At 43.4% G+C, this 21,449-nt stretch overlaps 1 protein-coding gene across 1 annotated transcript; it reads left to right on the top strand.

Moving 5' to 3' along the window:
• Nucleotides 1–331: 331 nt before the first annotated feature.
• Nucleotides 332–21,449, top strand: POLR2B (RNA polymerase II subunit B). The gene is made up of 25 exons (XM_028712085.2): nucleotides 332–528; nucleotides 1,171–1,243; nucleotides 2,320–2,470; nucleotides 2,612–2,724; nucleotides 2,950–3,169; nucleotides 4,102–4,260; nucleotides 5,340–5,504; nucleotides 5,980–6,176; nucleotides 6,498–6,617; nucleotides 6,746–6,932; nucleotides 7,651–7,794; nucleotides 8,735–8,874; nucleotides 8,966–9,077; nucleotides 9,443–9,597; nucleotides 10,216–10,414; nucleotides 10,562–10,730; nucleotides 11,762–11,858; nucleotides 13,532–13,626; nucleotides 15,086–15,336; nucleotides 15,419–15,508; nucleotides 17,428–17,535; nucleotides 17,729–17,842; nucleotides 17,930–18,090; nucleotides 19,183–19,378; nucleotides 21,176–21,449. Exons 1-25 carry the CDS (start codon nucleotides 510–512, stop codon nucleotides 21,263–21,265), a joined length of 3,525 nt encoding a protein of 1,174 aa, XP_028567918.1. The 5' UTR covers nucleotides 332–509; the 3' UTR covers nucleotides 21,266–21,449.

Genomic DNA, 21,449 nt, shown 5'->3' on the forward strand with positions numbered 1-21,449 from the left:
CGGCAGCTCACAGCCTATGCATGTATAAAACAAAATGTTAAATAAAAAGGTCAGTTTATCTGAGGTGCCTGCATTGCGGGGGGGGGGGGTTGGACTAGATGACCCTTGGGATCCCTTCCAACTCTACCATTCTATGACTTGTAATTTATCTGAAAGGCCGATGGGGCCCTCTGCGCAGGCGCAAAACCTCTTCAGAGATTCCCCCATCCTCTTAACTATATTGGGGAAGGGCGGAAGAGAGGGTGGGAGGGGCCAGGAAGATTGCGCGCGCAGTGCAGCGCGAGCGGAAGTGACGTTTTGGAGGCCGAAAGGAAGTGGCCGCGCGCCGGCAAGGGGGTTGGAATGAGAGCTTGTGCGCAGGCGCAGTCCTAAGCAAGTGCTCCTACTCTTCGGCTGCGTGTCGTTCTTTCTCTCAGAAAGGAGCTCGCGCGCTGTTCGGGTCGCGCCTTCCGTCCCCTCAGTTTCCTGCATTTTGGTTCAGTGACGTTCTGTGAGTCGCCTTCGCCAAGATGTATGACGCGGATGAAGGTGAGGTCCCACACAGGGAAAGCAGACCTGGGGGGGGGGGGGTTCCTTCATCTGTCTATGGGGCGGTTGGGGTTTCTTGAGGGAGGGCGAGGAGTCTAATGTCTTTCTTAGCTCTGAAAGGTAATCCCAGCTGTGACTCTAGAGGAGAGGAATCAAGGCTTATGACATCTCTTCAGCCTGCTTAATAATAATGTTGTGGGTTTTTTTGAGGGGTTATCCGTTAGAAAGACTCAATTTGGATCAGACCAAAAGTTCATATGGACTAGCATCTTGTTCTCGGGGTGGCCAGCCATATGTTTGTGAGAAGCTGGCGAGCAGAACCTGCGTGCCACGTGAAAGTCCCTGCAAGTGGCAGGCAGAGGCCTCTGATAGTGGAAGTAGAATATGCCATGAACCACTTGCAGAATCTCAGGCAGATCTCTGCCACACAGACACACACACACACACACACCTGTTGTGCAGGAGGGATGCCAGAGTAAACCCTTAGACCAGGTTCAGTCTCCCTAAGGCTCACAGAGCAGGACTGGAGTTGGGGTTTATCAGTCAGGGAGTTTGGAAATAAGCACTTTTCAGAAAGGAGCCATTTGATGAAAACTCTTAAAAGGAACTACATACTATTTTGTGAAAATATTTGTTTTGCAGATATGCAATATGATGAAGACGATGATGAAATCACTCCAGATTTGTGGCAGGAAGCATGCTGGATTGTGATCAGGTAACTTTCCAAATGGAAAATAGAACGGTTCTGATTTAGCCAAAGTTGAAACACTTTTTATAGTCTCACTGAAATTCAGAAGAATATGGCATACGTGTTTAGAATTATTTTATTCTGTTCTTTGAAAAATCACTTTATTGCTAAACATAGTGTTAAAGGTTAGACTTTCACTATACACGTGAAATGAATGCTCCCAAATCTCCTGATATTGAGCATCTGTCTGATCACTTTTTTCATTCACTTCCTTCAATCTTTATTCTACTATTTTTTTCCTACCAAGTGCAGCTGTGCCTAAATCTCTTGAGGCTTATCTACAAGTAAGGTGCCACTGAATGCTTGCTGCATTGTATGAATGGGCAAGAGCCACTTTCCAGACCCACAGATGTTGCTTACTTGTTAGCGTAATTGCCTTCAGGTGGTCCTTTCTGGTCACATTCTCATTCTTTTCATCTTTTGGTTTGTTCTGCCAGAAGCAGCTAAAAAGTAAAAGCTCATTCTTCCCATAGATCAGTAACTGAACATGGAACAAATGCTATTCTTGCAGAAGGTCTCAGGTTCCATCCCTCACTTTTCTGGTTAAAGCAGGATTGGGAAAGACCTATGCTTGAGACCTTGGAAAGCTGCTGCCAGTCAGAATATACAGTACTTGGCTGGATGATGCAGTATAAGATCACTTTCCCCAGCATAACCTCCTTATGCTACAGATTTTTAACGAAGATCCTCCCCTCTTACCTCCAGTCCAAAGGGACATAAAACATTCTGTCCTATAGAATGTATTCAGTCTGAGATAAATTTCCTGAGTTGTTCTAGGAGAATTAAAGGTAAGAGAGCTTGAATTTTCATACAAATGATAGTTAAAGATTTAATTTTTTATCAATTAATTGTTTGCATTATTTGATTAAAACCCATCAGCAGATTTTTAAATTAATACCAGTTCCTTAAACATTTTAGATGGTATGATACACACGGGAATCTAAAAATAAAGGCAATCTGCTTTTTACTGCAGAATTCTTGGTTTTGATCTTATACAGATTCAGTCAACTAAATTGTTCATTCTCACAAATTACCTTCCAAAGTTCCTATTTTGATGAAAAAGGCCTGGTCCGACAGCAGCTAGATTCGTTTGATGAATTCATTCAGATGTCTGTGCAGAGAATTGTTGAAGATGCACCACCAATTGATCTGCAAGCAGAAGCTCAACACGCTACAGGAGAAGTGGAAGAGCCAGTAAGAGCCAGTCTTATCATGTTAATTTTAATAATAATAATTCAAAGTAAGGTGTAAGTCAGGCAATCCAAATCCTGTCCTATGAAAGTTGTCACTTCTCATTGTATAGAATTTCTAAATGAAGCCTTGTGTTACTTTCAGCCACGCTACCTTTTGAAATTTGAGCAAATTTACCTCTCCAAGCCTACACATTGGGAAAGAGATGGTGCCCCATCACCTATGATGCCAAATGAAGCCAGGCTGCGAAACCTTACGTAAGCAATATCGACTGCTGTTATTAGTGATGATATATGGTGAAACCTCAATAGTAGCAATGTCTGAAATATAGTACACACAAAAAAAACCTGGGCTAAATTTGTAGAGCTACCGGTATTTCTAGTTCAAATTCCCAAATACTTGGCAAAAAAACTCACGTTTCTTTAATATTTAATTAAAATTTATTTTTTTCCCATTGAAACATGGCATTTTCTCTTTCAAAGGTATTCTGCTCCATTGTATGTGGACATAACTAAGACAGTTATTAAGGAAGGAGAGGACCAGTTGCAGACGCAGCATCAGAAAACTTTCATAGGCAAAATTCCTATCATGCTGCGATCCACCTACTGCTTATTAAATGGCTTAACGGACCGTGATCTTTGTGAGCTGAACGAATGCCCTCTTGACCCTGGTGGCTATTTCATTATTAATGGATCAGAAAAGGTAAGAATTAGGAATTCACATGAAAAAATGACTTGCACAGAAAATTCCATGCATTTGGTACACGGTAGCTTCACCCCGTCTTCATCTTTGCTCACCAACCCCATCTACCTCCTGTTGATATTATCCCCATGTTGCACCTCACCAAACCTACCCCTCTCTCCTTAGAGCTGTTCCTTTGTGGTTCACCTGAGCTGCCCACCCCAGAGTCCTTCCTCTGCTGCCCTTCTCCTCACCCTCCAACGCTGCTGCAGTGGTCCAGCAGCTTTCAGAAGGCGGTTGTCATGGTGTAGTTCACAGTGCCACCTGTCAGTGGTCAAATGAACTGCTGCATGTCGACAACCTTACCCTTTTATTATATGTAAGAAATGTCAAGAATGAAGTCCCATAGACCTCCTTTCTTGTAATCTAATAGTTGATTGTAATCTAATGGGGTTGATTTTGTTTACCTTTGGGGGGGGCACATGGTGAATGCTTCATTGCTGAATAGAGAGAGCCCAGGTCTCCTTGAAATAAGTAATAAAAAATAAAAAATTGTCCAGTAGCACCTTAGAGACCAGCTACGTTTGTTCTGGGTATAAGCTTTCATGTGCATACATACTTCTTCAGATACCTGAAGTAGGGTATCTGAAGAAGTGTGCATGCCCACGAATGTTTATACCCAGAACAAATTTAGTTGGCCTCTAAGGTGCTACTGGACAATTTTTTATTCTTTTATTTTGTCTGCACCAGACAAACATGGCTACCTACCTGAATCCAGGTCCAATGTCATGTGTTACATTTGCTTTATCGTAATTCCTTCCGCTAGTCTCCAGCTCAGAGATCTCTTAAGGCATGCATATCTTAGATGAAGAACAATGACAGCCAACGTTAATGTTACAAAAGTGGACTCTTAAAACGAGCTACGTCTTTGTTCTTGCTCATTCCCCAAACAGGTTCTGATTGCTCAAGAGAAGATGGCTACAAATACCGTATATGTGTTTGCAAAGAAAGATTCCAAATACGCCTACACCGGAGAGTGCAGGTCTTGCCTGGAAAATTCTTCTCGGCCCACAAGTACGATTTGGGTCAGCATGCTGGCCAGAGGCGGCCAGGTAAGCAATTTGGCTTAAATCTTGGGATTGCAAGAGGGTAAGAAGTCTGCTTAATGGCTGTGGTTCCGAAAGTGGAGCCCCTTAAGAAGACATAAGCAACTGTCAAGCAAACTACAAATGTTCTTATGACTCGCTCCTATCCTCTGTTGTGTTTGGCAAGGCAGTGGGTTTCTCTCCTGTTTCTCCCCCCCCCCCCCCGCCAGTTAGTTTAATACTAGCAACCAGTGGTCATCTGAAACTCTTTCTTTTTGGCAGCTAAACGTTCTGACCATCCGTGAATTGTACATATACATCTACAGTCTTGCATTACCCTGTACCTCTTCCGTCCTCCCCCTTCCCACCTTGATGGTGAACTTTTGTTTGCACATTGGGAAGGAGACGAGTGGTGGAGTTCCTCCTCAGAATTAGGGAAACAGGAATGAGAATTTGAGTTTGCATTTTGATCTACAGACCAGTCCTAGTCATGTTTACTTGGAATTAAGCAGCATTTAAATTGCAGGGGTTTGCCAAATAAACATGGTTAGCATCTGAGAGGCCCATTAATTTTAACAAGAAAAAAAAATGTTATTGAACTTAATTCGTCCCAAAGTACTTTGTATTTACAGCCCAATGTGTGATAATTTTTTAAAATAATTGTTTTGTGGTCCTTGCACATGCTCAGTGGAATTTTGGCTCCTTTCTTGTGTGTGTGTATAAAAAATTTATTTTTCAATTCCTTATCAGAAACTGCTTTAAAAATCATTCCAAAAGCAGTTTTCTACACAACATAAGGGTCTGTTCAATAATCATGTCCAAAATCCCATTGGGCTTACAGAACTAGTTGCAGCGTTCTTTAACTGTGGGCTTTTCAAGTTATTGAGTCACCTGTTCATAGTTCTGAAGGATCAATTAGAAAGGATGTAAACCTTAGTATTGCAGCAATGGTTTGTACCATTGGAGTAAAGAGGTTTTTGAAATGTATCCTGTTCTGGATCGTATGGGCTTTAGCCTTTGCTGAAAACAATATATTTGAAATGAATAAACTAATAAATATTTGCTCTTTGAAGACAAATGCATTGAAAATCTGTTTCTATATCCAGGGTGCAAAGAAGAGTGCCATAGGTCAACGTATTGTGGCAACTTTGCCCTACATCAAGCAGGAAGTCCCCATTATTATCGTTTTCCGCGCACTTGGTTTTGTGTCTGACAGAGATATACTGGAACATATAATTTATGACTTTGAAGATCCTGAGATGATGGAAATGGTAATATCTTGATTTTTTTATATTGATCTGTGACATAGAGCTACACGTATATTCAGAAACCTTATGTTATGAAACCCAGCATGCAAAATTGGTTGCACTCAGTTTTACTTTTACCAACTAATTCTGTAATGTCTGCTTGCCAGTACAGTCGTACCTTGGAAGTAGAATGGAATCCATTCCGGAAGTCCGTTCGACTTCCAAAATGTTCGAAAACCAAAGCACGGCTTCTGATTGGCTGCAGGAAGCTCCTGCAGCCAACCGGAGGCCGTGGAAGCCCCGTCAGACATTCGGCCTCCAAAAGAACTTTCGAAAACCAGAACACTCACTTCCGAGTTTCGATTGTTCAGGAGCCGATTTGTTTGGGAGCCAAGGCGTTCAAGATCCACGGTACAACTGTATCTAACATCTAACTTTAATGCTGACTTCAGGAAGCTCCTCAACCCTGACAACACCGTCTTTTTAATATATATGGTAGGTTAAGCCTTCATTGGATGAAGCGTTCGTCATCCAGGAACAGAATGTGGCGCTGAACTTCATCGGCTCAAGAGGTGCAAAGCCAGGAGTCACCAAGGAGAAAAGAATCAAGTATGCAAAAGAAGTTTTGCAGAAAGAGATGCTTCCGCATGTCGGTGTCAGTGACTTCTGTGAAACCAAAAAAGCTTACTTTCTTGGGTATGTAAATATGCACAGTCTGCCTGTGGGAACTCACTTGCACATTATTTAGATGAGGGTTAAAAAATGAAGACAGAAGCCTGTAGCAATATTCTTGATTACAGTAATAAATCAGCATAATAAATAATAATAAATATTTATTATAATAAATAATAAAAACAAATATTTTAGGAAATATTTACAAGTTCATTTTTCCCAAACGTCTTAGGTATATAATGTGTTGATAATGTGTGATGTAATTTAAAAATAGCTTAATGTCCTCTTTTTGTCCCAGAAATCTGAATGCCCAACTCCTGTTAAATAACCTGCATATTTTGTTAGGTACATGGTTCATAGGCTTCTCCTGGCAGCTTTAGGGAGAAGGGAGCTGGACGACAGAGATCACTATGGCAACAAGCGGCTTGACCTTGCAGGCCCCCTGCTCGCTTTCCTGTTCAGAGGGTGAGTGCAACAAGTTCTTATTGTTATTTATCACTGATAATGTTCAAAGGTTTTTTCCAAAATGTTTTATGGGGAAAGCTGGTCCCGTCTCCCTACAACTGATTTTTTTCTGATTTCTTTTTCTACAGAATGTTTAAGAACCTGCTGAAAGAAGTTAGAATATATGCACAAAAATTTATTGACAGAGGGAAAGATTTTAACTTGGAGCTGGCCATTAAAACCAGGATTATATCGGATGGCTTGAAATACTCATTAGCTACAGGGAACTGGGGAGACCAGAAGAAAGCTCACCAGGCCAGAGCTGGAGTATCTCAAGTAAGTGTTCATGAGGCTGTGTGTGTTGCAGGTAAACATGCCATTCATATCTGAACCCCTCCAACTTGATCAGATTATTTTAGGGGTCTCACTGAAATCTGCCTTGTTTGACTTTTTTTGGTCCTTCTTCGCCCTTGGCCTTAAGGAATCAAAGTGAAACAGTTGGAAGGTCATATGGGGCCTTGACCTGAGAGGACAAGTTCTGTTTTCTGCAAGAGAGCAGTTGTGGGTGGCTATGGGTTGTGAGCAAAGGGAATATGACATTTTGGGCATGAGAGCTAAGAGAAAGGTTGAGGACACCAAGGGAGCAGATCTCACTCTTCCACCGTGCTCCTTCTAGATCCACACTTGCTTTACTGTAGCGTCAAATGCACCCTGGCTGCTTGCCAGATCTGAATTGAATTATTAGTAAATTGCCATGCTGGAGTCACGCTAAATATTGTAATTGAATGTTCATTAACTGTACGATAACTCAGTTGGTTAGAGCATGGTGCTGATAATGCCAAGGTTGCAGGTTTGATTCCCATACAGGGCAGCTGCACGTTTCTGCATTGCAGGGGTTGGACTAGATGATCCTCAGGGTCCCTTCCAACTCTAGGATTCTATGTAACTTTCAATTTATGTAACTGGATATTTAGCCCTTGGCAGTATTGATATGTGGTATATTCCTGGATTTCACGAGGAAGCCTAAAAATGTCCTCTTGTTGCACCTCTGAAGGTATTGAACCGTCTCACCTTTGCATCTACACTTTCCCACTTACGTCGTTTGAATTCCCCTATTGGCAGAGATGGCAAGCTAGCAAAGCCCAGGCAACTGCACAACACCTTGTGGGGAATGATTTGTCCTGCTGAAACACCAGAGGTAATGCGGAGATAGGATTGAAAACAAAGCATTCCGTGTGCCCATGTGCTTCAGTGTTTATCATCTATGTCTTTCTTTGCAATGGCAGTTGGTTTCATATTTAGACTTCATAAAGAAATTTGATAAAGCCGGTGGTTTAGGGGAAAGCGATTTAGGAAGCCCTTGTGCTTCTCATAAGCTTATTAGGCTCCCAGTATGTTCCCAAGAACAATTCAAAGTGTTGGTGCTGACCTTTAAAGCTCTAAACTGCCTTGGCCTGAAGGAGCGTCACCACCCCCATCGTCCAGCCCAGACACAGATCCAGCACAGAGGGCCTTCTGGGGGTTCCCTCATTGCCAGAAGGGAAGTTACAGGGAACCAGGCAGAGGGCCTTCTCGGCAGTGGCACCCACCTTGTGTAACGCCCTCCCATCAGATGTCAAGGAGATAGACAACTGCACGAATTTTAGAAGACCTCTGAAGGCAGCCCTGTATTGGGAAGTTTTTAATGTTTGATGTTTTACAGTATTATGTTTTATATGTGTTGGAAGCCGCCCAGAGTGGCTGGGGAAACCCAGCCAGATAGGCAGGTTACAAATATAACAACAGCACATGCTTTTTCATTCAGAAGGTCTCGGGTCCAGCTTCTGTTATCTCCAGGTAGGGTTGTGAAAGTCCCCTGTCTGAAAACAGGAGAGTCCTATGTTCAGTCTTCTCATTTGCACAGTGGAGCGCTAGGCAGGTTTGATACCTATCCTTAGTTTATACATGCCTCAGAATACCGTGGCTCTTTGGGGAGACCTGGGTGCTGCAGAATTTCTCAGCGGAAAGGGTTGATGTGAACATGTCCATAAAGAAAGCTTTCGATTCAGAACTTTTGTGCCTTAGGAATTTCATGAAATCTGCACATGGTCTTAAAGAGATGCCGGTGTAAAAAATAACCGACTCCCATGTGTCCTTAGGGTCATGCTGTGGGGCTTGTGAAGAACCTAGCCCTAATGGCATATATCTCTGTGGGGTCTCAGCCATCCCCAATTCTGGAATTTTTAGAAGAATGGAGTATGGAAAACTTAGAAGAAATCTCTCCAGCAGCTATTGCAGAGTAAGTGTGAAAATGATGTTTCAGTATTGATAACGTCCATATGGTTCAATCTAGGACAACGTTCTCAAAACCCTTTTCTTCTTTTCTGAAGCGCTACAAAGATCTTTGTGAACGGCTGTTGGGTTGGGATACACAAGGACCCGGAGCAGCTCATGAACACACTAAGGAAACTGCGGCGTCAGATGGACATCATTGTGTCGGAGGTAGATATTGGGCCATAATATTGCTCTACCAAGTGGAACGCAATAACTGGAATATTCATTGACTTGCTGCTATATTTCAGGTAGCGATTGTTAATAGCGTTGGACCTGGCTTGCTGAATCCGTTTAAAATTCAAAATGGCCAGTTCAGGCACTCTTTTGCATGTAATAAATCGCTTCTCCACAACCTGGTACCCTCCAGATCTTTTGCTCTTCAGTTCCCATCATCCCTGATCATTGGTTGAGCTGTCTGGGGCTGATGGGAATTGTAGTTTAAAACATCTTGGGAGTATCAGGTTGGCATAGGCTATGCTAAACATTTGCCATTCTCCTACCATTGTTTCTGAGCATTATGCTTTCTCATATAGGTGTCCATGATCAGGGATATCAGGGAGCGGGAAATTCGCATTTACACCGATGCTGGCAGGATTTGCCGCCCACTTCTAATTGTGGAAAAGCAAAAGCTGCTGCTGAAGAAGAGGCATATCGACCAGCTGAAAGAGCGTGAATATAACAACTACAGGTGGGAAACTTTGCACAGTGCTTCTATTCCTATCGCATTTCTCTTAAGGGACAGTGCGCATGTCTCGTGCTTCGCCACCAGCATTTGTGAAACGGTGCTGTTCATGGTGGAGGAGGCAATATGCTGTAGCACACCAGCTGAAAAGATTATTTGCCAGTGAACATCCGTTACCAAATTAGTGCTTCTGGCGGAGTCGATCGTGTGTTACAGCATCCCGTGTAAATGGGCATAAGGGCTTCAAAATTGCATCGACGCTGCTCATCTATTCCAAGTCCTGAAGGTGCTGAAAGATTTGCAGTTGCATTAAATGAAAACTGGATAGCTCTGTTGGGTAGAGTGTGGTGCTGATAATGCCGAGGTTTGCAAGGTTGATCCCTGTATGGGATGGCTGCATATTCCCAACTAGATGAGCCTCAGGGTCTTTTCCAACTCTAGGATTCTAAGTTCACCAGTTGCAAATGGACAACACCTGCTTGATATAAAATCAGATAGGTAAAGGTACCCCTGCCCGTACAGGCCAGTCGTGTCCGACTCTAGGGTTGTGCGCCCATCTCACTTAAATAAAATCAGATATTTGGACCTAAAATAATCGAGGCCTTTTTTTTTTCTTTTTTAAAGCTGGCAGGATCTGGTGGCCAGTGGTGTAGTAGAATACATTGACACCCTAGAAGAGGAGACTGTCATGCTGGCCATGACTCCAGATGACTTGCAGGAGAAAGGCGTTGCCTACTGTTCAACCTACACCCACTGTGAGATTCACCCATCCATGATCCTAGGAGTCTGCGCATCGATTATCCCGTTTCCTGATCACAACCAGGTTTGTAGAATTTGCTATAAGGTAGACAGTAAAAAGTTTTATAACTGGACCATGGCAGAATATGTAAGATCCGCTTGTGTGTGCAAATATTTTTTTAAAACCTGCAGTGATGTTTTCCATCTTAATTATCTTCTTTTACCTTCATAGTCTCCTAGGAACACATACCAGTCTGCTATGGGGAAACAGGCTATGGGCGTTTACATTACCAACTTCCATGTCCGTATGGATACCCTTGCCCATGTCCTGTATTATCCTCAGAAACCCCTTGTGACAACCCGCTCTATGGAATACCTGCGATTCAGAGAGTTGCCGGCAGGTATGTTTACAAGGTCCTCTTCTGAAACTTCTTTGCACTGCTTCTGAAATTTAGTACTCGGAACCCTGATCACGGGGAGGGACACTTTGAGAGATAAGACGGCCCCTTGGCCCTTACCCGAGTGGGGCCAAAGCAGTTTGGCAGTGACAGAGCCCAATTTCCTGCTGCAGCAGGAAGATTTGCCTCGGCTGGTGGAAGAGGATAGTCCTTTGCGAACTGTCTCGCAAAGAGGTGGTGGGTTTTCTCCTTCCCAGTTTCGCAACATGTTTCCGATGTTTTCATGTCAATTTGCTCTGACATGAAAACTACACTTCCACCTACGGTCAGAACGCAATATAAAACAACTGGGGGGGGCGGGCTATTCCCTAGGTGTGGGGTGTGCTATACCCAGTACGCATGTTGGGTCAGAGTGCTCTTTAGCTATTGCGTAGCCATGAAGCCAACTGATATCAGTGCTCCTTAGGAGCATTCCTCAAGATAATTTTTCTTGTTCAGGCCCATACTTTTGAGCATTAGTTTTTGCTTCTCCTTGCTTGTACTTTCCTTATTGCATCCCACCAAGGTGGTGGTTTCCCAGCTTTTCAGCAAGCGCAAGGTATTTCTAGAATTGCAGCTGTACCCTGCTTAGCCAGACCAGAAACACGGATTATTAGGCTCACAATGGACCACCTCCTGAGAAGAGCACAGGCATAATTGTTCGTTCACTTGCACTGGATGTAGTGAGCGGAAAGCAGTTGCAGATGGGCAGGAGGAACATTTGAGTGGCCGCTACAAACAAAATACTTGGCTTGAAATGCCTGCACCTCACCAAAATGAGGTTCCTGTTACATAACAGCATTGCCAGGATTCACCACAAGGAGTCACTAGAGAGGTTTAAGAAATCACTTCCACACAGCTGCCATGGGCTTGTATTTTGTATTGACATTCTTGTTTCTGGGTACATGATAATAGAAATGCCAATTGATTACAATACAAGACGGAGAAGGAATGATGTGTGATGACCGAGTCGTGCTCTTGAATCTCTCCTACAGGCATCAACTCTATTGTGGCCATAGCTTCATATACTGGATATAACCAAGAAGACTCTGTCATCATGAACCGTTCGGCAGTCGATAGGGGCTTCTTCAGGTCTGACCTACTTGACTTAGACTTCTGTATGAGGCAGTCCTTTAGGATAAATATCTCAAGGATCGCCTCTCCCTATATAAACCGCCCAGACCTTGAGATCATCTTCCAAGGCCCTCCTTTATTTGCCTCCTCCTCGAGACGTCCCGAGGGTGGCAACATGAGAACGGGCCTTCTCTGTAGTGGCTCCCCATTTGTGAAATGTTCTCCCCAGGGACATTTGCCTGGCACCTTCATTATATATTCTTAGGTGCCAAACGAAAATATTCCTCTTCAATCAGGCCTTTGGCTGGTTAATATTCTGTAGCCTTTTAAATGTGTTTGTGGGAAGGGTGTGTGTGTTAATATTTTGCTCTTTTGTTTTAATTATTTACTTGTTTTTATACTGAATTTTATCCTGTGAACCACCCTGAGATCGTACCATGAAGGGGTGGTATATAAATCTAATTTCAGTCGTACCTCGGAAGTCGAACAGAATCCATTCCGGAAGTCCGTTTGACTTCCAAAACATTCGGAAACCAAGGTGAGGCTTCCGATTGTCTGCAGGATGCTCCTGCAGACAAATTGGAAGCTGCGTAAGCTTCGGGTTCCAGAGTACGTTTCCAAACCGGAACACTCACTTCCGGGTTTGCTCCATTCGGGAGCTAAAACGTTTGACTCGTAAGGCATTCATCAACCAAGGTACGACCGTAATTAACTCAAGTGGTGTTCTGCAGTTTCATGCATGGGAAGTGTAATTGCAATAGGACAGTGGCTTTCAGACTTTACACCTCCAGAGAACAGTTTTTGAATGGATCTGCCAAGGACCACTTGCCAATTGTGTGTACACACAGGCCTCCCTGCGCGGCTGATGCTGCAGTGGTATATCCTGGCAGGCAGTCTTGGGACATGAGGGATGCTGACCAGATTTGTTAGGTCTCGCTAAGCAGAGGTTAGAGTGTGCCTCAGAAGATGGTGTTCAGCTCTCCCCTAAATCAGCAGTGGCATGCAAGATGTCTATCATGGGCAGTAATCTGCTTCTGCAACTTTCCCCTCATATATACTTAAAAGGAAGCCCAGAATGTTCCAGATCACGGTTCAAAAACCACCGCAGTAGGCAGATAACTGATGGGTGAAAACATGTGAAGTTGTCACGTTGACCTTTATGTTTTCATGCAGGCCGTATTGTGTGAGGGCAGATTGCTGGTTGGCTGAATGTTTTTAATGATGAAGGCTTGCATCAAAAATGTGCTTGGTACTTCTTGAGGAGGAGAGTTCATTTTCCCAGTGCCAGGAGGCCTTTGCAATTCTCAGCAGGGAAATGTCTCTTGTGCCATTGCCTTAAATCAATAAGTTCCCTGGAAGTCCCTTGTCGGCAGCTAGTTTTCTTGAAATAACCTCTTGGAGAAGGCTGTAAGGGATGGTAGGCTTTTATTGCAACCTCTGCCCCACCCCAACTGACCTAACAATACATTTTGTTTTCCATACCTTTCATTTCTAATTGTGGGGTGGATTTAGCCAAGGGGCTTCTAGTTGCCGACTCTTAATAGGACTGCTTCAGCTGTTTCCCTCTGTATTGCATCCTACTCTTGACTGAGGCATGCCCTGTAGCGTGTCTGTTTGAAACATTGCCTGAATTGGAAGAGTGGTCTTGGGTTTGGATTTGAGGCCTTTTTCATTCCCCCCCCCCCCTTCAGATCTGTATTCTATCGTTCTTACAAAGAGCAAGAGTCCAAGAAAGGATTTGACCAAGAGGAAGTGTTTGAGAAACCTACTCGTGAAACGTGTCAAGGTAAGAATAAACAGGGGTTCTTGAGAACTAGGCCGACAGGTTGCTGCTCCAAACTTTGATTCCTCTCTGCCTTTATAAATCAAAAAGAGCAATGCAGCTTCCCCTTATGTTCTCGCACGTTCTCTTGCAGGGAAAGGAACTACTGGCTTGTTGTTTTTTGTATGTTATCCCTTGTAACGACAATTAGATTTTTTTTTTTTTTTAAAAGATATTTATTAAGGTTTTAAACAGTAAAATGAACTTCACAGTCTAAACGAAAAAAGAAAAAAAGAAAAGAAAAACACCATCCCAATCACTTAAAAAACAGAAAAATACAGTAAAACACACACACAAAAAAGAAAAAAGACATTAAAGAAAAAAAAAAGATAAAAAGCCAATTTCTTACTTATTATTTTCTTAACCCTCCTTCCAGACTCCCTCACATCTCCCTTTTCTGTGTTCCCCTTTACACAATCTTGTTCAGCAGTGCTTCCCCCTCTTTCAAATCTTATTTTGTGTTATACGTTTCAACTATTATGTCTCCAATTTTTCCCTTTATATCAATTTATTTAAATTTGACATAATATTATTCTGTCTTTACCCTTAGTCTTATGAAACATTTTTACATATTCCTTTCCATTGTATCACTAATGCCATATTATCTTTATATCCTGCATCATTTTAACATTCACACATTTTGCAATGCTTTTGCAGGTAGTCTTTAAATTTTTAAACTTGTTAACCTGGGTTTGTATTGCACTGGTGTGATGGGCAATGCAAATACACTTCACACGGATTAAATGCTTCCTAGGGATGGTTCCTTTGAGATCACAAATTTGTGTGAAACAGATGAGTTGCAGCCCCCCCCCCCCTTTAGCATAAATGTTAAAAATTTAACTTAGCACAACTTACCCCATTAGCCTAGCTGTTCAGCAACATAACTAAATAACAATGACAGTGCTGGCTGTGACAGGGCCCCCCCATTAGTATGTCTGGTTCTTTCCCCTGCATGCATCTGGCTTTGCTGGATCATGGCCTCAAAGGACGAGGCTGAACTCAAAGGCCACCCAGTCACCTTAAGAACATTCGGTGGTCTTCAGTACAACCACACTTAAGAATTGCGCTATGGGCTTACTTGAAATTGCAGAGAACCAAGGTCAGCCATGCGCTGTGTGTGATTTAGCCAACCAGCCGTATATTTTTACCATGCAGGAAGCCAAAATTGGGGTGGGGGCAGTGCTTTTTTCCAGGGGGTACTCAAAGGTGTGCAGTACCAGCACCTCTTTTTGTTGTTAAAAAGTGTGGCACTTGCTCTAACAACTTCATGGTGAGTACTGGCACCTATCTTTGTGTGTGTGTGTGTGTGCGCGTGCGTGTGTATAAATCACTGGGGTTGGGGAATGATTTTGTAAGCCATTGATGTGCTGGTATGCTTGTGTTCAGGTAGGTGAGTTGCAAGTTGTGCATTTGTTTTCCCCAGGGATGAGGCACGCCATCTATGACAAACTGGACGACGATGGCTTGATTGCACCCGGCGTGCGCGTCTCGGGAGATGACGTCATCATCGGCAAGACGGTAACTTTGCCCGAGAACGAAGACGAGCTGGAGAGCACCAACCGCCGTTACACCAAGAGAGACTGCAGCACTTTCTTACGCACGAGCGAAACGGGCATTGTGGATCAGGTCATGGTTACCTTGAACCAGGAGGGATACAAGTTTTGTAAAATTAGGGTAAGCGTAGGAGTTATGCGTGATTATTTGCTAATGATAAAGCCATAATTCTGGAGTAACCGACTGTTCTCTTTATCTCCAGGTGCGCTCTGTGAGAATCCCACAAATTGGAGATAAGTTTGCCAGCAGACATGGGCAGAAAGGTACCTGTGGTATCCAGTACAGACAAGAGGTAAAAGCAGCCTGTTTTTTTGATGCAAGGGAGACACATGCTTAGAAATCTGTATTTGAAGCTATTGTCATTATTTTGATTTATTACCTGCCTTTCACCCTAAAGTTGAAGAGCAAGTCATAACAATTTAAAATACAGCCGTTTAAATCAAATTACAATTACAAGTGTATGGCAGGTCCTAAAAATACACACTGCAAGCTTCAAAGGCCATGGTGGAGACGTACTGTATTATTCTCTGTAAGAGACTGTTTTTTGCTTTAAAAAAATTAGGCCAGAATTGGGGGTCATCTTATACATAGAAAAATAAGGTATGTTGAGCGAGCGAGCGATTGGCAGCAGTGACCCCCACAAAAGAAAAACAATTCAAGGGTGATCTCCCCCCCCAAAAAGCTTAACAACCTCCAAAAAAACCCTCAACAACATTTTAAAATTAAGTTTGGGTTAAAAAAATAGGGGTCATCTTATACATGGGGGCGTCTTATACACGGAAAATACAGTGTATCTTCAGTGTTCATTAACTGTTATTAGTGAAGGTGTCAGGCATACCTCTGTTCTTCAACTCAGGGGTTGCCTCAGGGTATGCTTTTTCCCAGACCACCACCACCCCTAGCTTCTGAGGGGGGTGGAACTACCAAGAGGGTCCCTTCTGCTGATCTTAATGTATCATAATTTCAAAATGTTGGTCTTCAACCTGAGAAGGTCACTCATCTAGGAGAAGGAAAACTCTGCTCCTAAATCTCTACTGCCTTCTGGGATATCTTTGGATTTGTGTAAGGTTTACTCCTTAGCTATTTTCTCTCTCCCAGAGTGGAGTACCTAGGATGGTTGGTTGGCACCTTGTATGCCTCCGTTTTGCAACTCTTGCAGCCAAGCTTGTGCCAAATGTATTGCTCTGCTTTCCTTTGGACCACATCGGTGAGGCCGAGATGGAGGTCTTGTAATCTAGGCAACCCAGGATCTCCATACACATTGCCCAGGCTTGCACCCTGGAGAAATCACTTTGGTGCTGCTAATGCAGTGGTTTGACATCACCCCCACAGGCACATTCCATTGTCTCTCGAGACAGACGGATGCCAACAATTATGGTGTTCAACAAGCAACCAAAAGCTTGACCAATCAAGTTCTTTGTGAGCCTCTCTGGGGAAAGCGTTCTATAACCGTGGCAGTACAGAGAAGGCCCTACACAGATCAAACATTCCTTTGGGGGCAGGAATGTTTGTATGAAAGGAGGCAAGGACATTAGGCCTCGGCCATTTAGGGGCTCTGTAACTGGCTCTTAAAAATACACAGGAAGCCTGTGCAGCTGAAAAACGATAATTTAATTTGCTTCCTGTAGCAAGTCACTGTCAAAGGTGTTGGGCAGCAGAATTCTGAGCTAGATAAAAAACTTCTGGATCATGTTCAAGGGCAACCCTATGTAGCGTTACTTAAGATAAAAACTGAGTGTTCATAAAACAGAATTGTCAGTGCACAGCTGGACAGCAGCGGAAATTCAGAACAGATTGAAAGCCTGGTGGAACAAAACCATTTTTACAGCTTGCCTAAGAATCCTGGTGCACTGTACAAAAAAGCAGTTGATTCACAGCAAGTAAATGTGCATTAACCAGAATTATATACAGTCGTACCTTGGTTCTCGAACAGAATCCATTCCAGAAGCCCGTTCAGCTTTTGAAAACCAAGACACAGTTTCCAATTGGCTGCAGGAGCTTCCTGCACTCAATTGTAAACTGTGGAAGCCGCGTCGGACGTTCAGCTTCCAAAAAACATTCGCAAACCGGAACACTCACTTCCAGGTTTGCTGCATTCAGGAACCAAAACATTAAGAGTCGCAAGGCATTTGAGATCCAAGGTACGACTGTATACATATATAAAATGTTTACAGAAAGCAGCTATAAGTGGCCTTTTCCTTTCCTGTCTAGGACATGCCTTTCACCTGCGAAGGTATCACCCCCGATATAATCATCAATCCTCATGCCATCCCTTCACGTATGACCATTGGTCACTTGATTGAATGTCTGCAAGGGAAGGTAAGAACTGGGGAATATTGAAGTGACGTGAAAAGTCACAAAAAAGCGGCAGGGCGGGGTGTTTGCAGGCTTTTTCGATGGTGTTTCAAATATGTCAGATTTCACTTAAAGAAGCTGTGCCTTGGAGTGTAACCCCTGCATAAATTGGGAGCTGCCCGCACTCTGTTAAACTTCCTGCCCCCCCCCTTTTTAGGTATCAGCAAATAAAGGAGAAATCGGTGATGCCACACCTTTCAATGATGCAGTCAACGTGCAGAAGATTTCTAACTTGCTGTCTGACTATGGCTACCATCTAAGGGGAAATGAGGTACGTCATGTCTTGAGTGGCAACAGGAGCTCAACCGTGCTGCCGCCTATGATTTGGTGTTCACAAAGTCTCGTTCTTTCCCTCCAGGTTTTGTACAATGGCTTCACTGGCCGCAAAATCACATCGCAGATCTTTATCGGCCCTACTTACTACCAGCGGTTAAAACACATGGTAGATGACAAAATCCATTCCCGTGCAAGAGGGCCAATTCAGATCCTTAATAGGCAGCCTATGGAAGGTCGATCCCGGTAAGAAATAGATGTGCGCCTTAATGACATGTTGTCCGGAGCAATGAAGGGTCTGTTTGTAATTCTTGCCTTTCGAAAACCATCATCTGAGGAGGGAGATGGGCTCAGGTGTCTAGAATGAAATGACAGGCCATTTTCTCAGTTGCCTGTGGTGTAAGCGTGAATCCCTCGCAGGTGGCCAGGCGCAGACTCTTGTCTAAAATGTAAGAGGGCTTGTTCTTTCACACAATCAAATGACATTGGTAGAGGTGGGCTTGGAAATTTTTTTTGGTGGGTTAGTCATTTTTGTGGACTGACTTGTAAGTCTTTGGAAAGGAGGTTGCATAGGTGCACCCTGGCTGGTTATTGTCACTTTCTGTGGGCAGAAAACATTTGCAGATAAATCTTAAATTGGTTTGCATGTAAAGCAGCCTATGACCTTGACGTGCTTTGCACTATTTCCCCTCCTACGTAAAAGTTAACACGAACACTGTGTCAAGAAAAGCTGAATTCTGCAACCTTTAAATTAAGTATGGTGACGCGACTTACTTAGCATTGTTTTAATTCTTCAGGTTTTGCAACTTTGCATAATATATCCTACTCGTCACAGGAGAAGCCAATGAGATCCAAAGGGCACAGAAACCCCATCCCTCACCTCTGGAAATCTCATTTAGCAATGTTTTTAGTTTCTGAAATTTCCCCCAAGCTTTGCCCACAGATTTTTCACGCATATACTCACATCAGGGCTAGAATATTGCTTTGAAAGCTCAGGGAACTGGGTTGTCTGAACTTCTTACAATCCAGAATCTTATCTTTGCTGAATGTCTTTTTGATTTCACCCTGTGCTGTTTCCTGCATAGACGACATTCATGCATAGCACAGATAGCCTGAGAAAATCCCAACCATTTTTTTAGCATCTTCCGTAAAAAAAATAATCCTCATTTCTTAACTTCCTCCAGAAAGTTGGATTTGGTTATTTTTGGCAGTCCACTTAGATTCTGCCCCAGTAGTTTATTGTATTTAGGGCAGTGTGGGTATAACTTAGCCTTCTGGCTTAGAAAAATGTGGAATTAAACAAGCTTGTTTCTCTCTTTCCCCTCCCCCCCCCAAAAGTGACGGTGGCCTTCGTTTTGGAGAAATGGAGAGAGACTGTCAGATTGCTCACGGCGCAGCACAGTTCTTACGAGAGAGATTGTTTGAGGCATCAGACCCATATCAGGTTCACGTGTGCAACCTGTGCGGCTTAATGGCAATAGCAAACACCAGGACACACACCTACGAGTGCAGAGGCTGCCGTAATAAGACACAGGTATGTGGAAAGATACCTGTTTCTCTCTCACCCTCCTTAGAGTCTGCATACAGCACTGCTTAATCCTTTCTCATCCTTTTGGGTCCCACCTTCAGGGCTTCTGCCATTTCGAAACCCTCTGCAAAATCTGTTGCTTCCGCCCAAACCTTCCCTGTCTGTTTTGTGCTGTCTGCAAACCCCTTATTCACTACATTGTTCCACACGATTGCCTTACATCTGGGTTTAATAAGGGTCATGGGAAACCCAGGGCAGCATAGCAGTGCAAAGAATGTCTTGCGGTTCCACCGTGTGTAGGATGCTCATCGCCTAAGGTACTAGGTTAGATTTTAGAACTTAACTTGGACCTTTCCTTGTTTTGAGATGCATTCCGTCCATTGGGTGGGTTTGCTTAGTGCAGGGGTGGGGAACTTTTGGCCCTCCAGATGTTGGGCTCCTGATTGTAGTTGGGTCCCAACTGGCAGCTGTAGCCCTACATTAGTTGGAGGGTCACAGCTTCCCTATGCTTGACTGCTGGCTCCCAACTCTGCATCACACCAAATTGAAGCAAGGCAATGCAGAAGTTATCAGTAGTGTGCTGAGTGAGGGCCAATCCATTGTAGCTCAGCTGAGATGCGATAGAAATTACGAGAGCAGGATGTGGTGTTCAGCCTCTTCTAGATAGGGTTGCATTCCCCTAAGGCAGGCTATAGTTTGACTTTTCTCACTTGTTTGTTACTTGTCCATCTAGTAACTGTTTGGATCTGTCATGATGATATCCAAACATAACTACTGTATCTGTATGCATGTATACAGATGTCAAAGAGAAAAACTACAACCAGACTTTTAGAAGACATCTGAAGGCAGCCCTGTTTAGGGAAGCTTTTAATGTTTTAATAGACTATTGTATTTTAATATTCTGTTGGAAGCCGCCCAGAGTGGCTGGGGAAACCCAGCCAGATGGGCGTGGTATAAATACAACAACAACAACAACAACAACAACAATTAATTATTATTATTTCTGTGAAATAAAGATCCCTTTATATGTTTATTTCATAACCTTAAATGACTTCAGAGGCACGGGAGAAGGGAAGGCTTCCTGAAGAATGACAATGGGAGGGTGTGGTAGATCACTGCCAGTTTTGGATACTGGATAGTAGCCTATAAGGAATCAGGATTTGCAACCAGTGGTTGCTGACAGAACCAGCACTCTCTGGTGGTCCAAGTGGAATCTGAAGCATGCATTGCCTTATATCCCCTAAGGCTTAAGCCTGGGGCAGTAGCTGCAGCCCTTCCTGGGCAGACAGAACCTGGCCACTGCTCCTTGGTAAGCTCCATATTAGATGCCTACAGCATGTTGCCGTATGTGATCCAGATGCAATTCAAAGGGCTTGGGAGCCTGATATCTGAAGGACTGTCCTCTGCCACATGTGCCTGCCCATCGGAGACATCGCCCCACTCTTGAAGTTAGCTTTCACACCCAGCCACCACCCCCTGTCTCACAGGTGGCACCATGTACATAGATTGCCTTCCTAAGGGATGCTTGCCTGGTGCTGCTGACTTCATCATCCCAGCACCAGGCAAACACTTTTCAAAAATTTGCCCATGCTTTCCAGCATGTCGCTGAAGCTGTTTTTTCCCAGTTCTTCTGAGGATTTAGCATCCCGTTTCTGTTGCTTTTTTCAGATATTCAACATTGAGTCCTGCTGCATTTGTTCCTTTAATTATTGTGAGAGCTGCCCTGGGAGTTTTAAAGGGGAGGTTGGTGCCTAAATATTGAAAAATACATTTTTTACTAATATTTGTCAACCTTTTTTTCAGATTTCTCTGGTTAGAATGCCGTACGCGTGCAAACTCCTTTTCCAGGAACTGATGTCGATGAGTATCGCACCTCGAATGATGAGTGTGTAGCCTTCAAACAGATCTCCCTTCTCCCGGGCGCCAAGTGATTTTTACCCTTCTGAATTTTTTGAGTCGCATGCTTTCTTTAAATGTTTTTAAAATTCAGAAACCTATTTCATGGCTGAGGATTTTCAGACTGTTTAGTGTGTGAGCTCATTTTTTTGTAAATAGAAATAAAAGCTTTTCAGCCATG

Source organism: Podarcis muralis, chromosome 17, assembly GCF_964188315.1.
Source record: "Podarcis muralis chromosome 17, rPodMur119.hap1.1, whole genome shotgun sequence".
Taxonomy (NCBI): Eukaryota; Metazoa; Chordata; class Lepidosauria; order Squamata; family Lacertidae; genus Podarcis; species Podarcis muralis.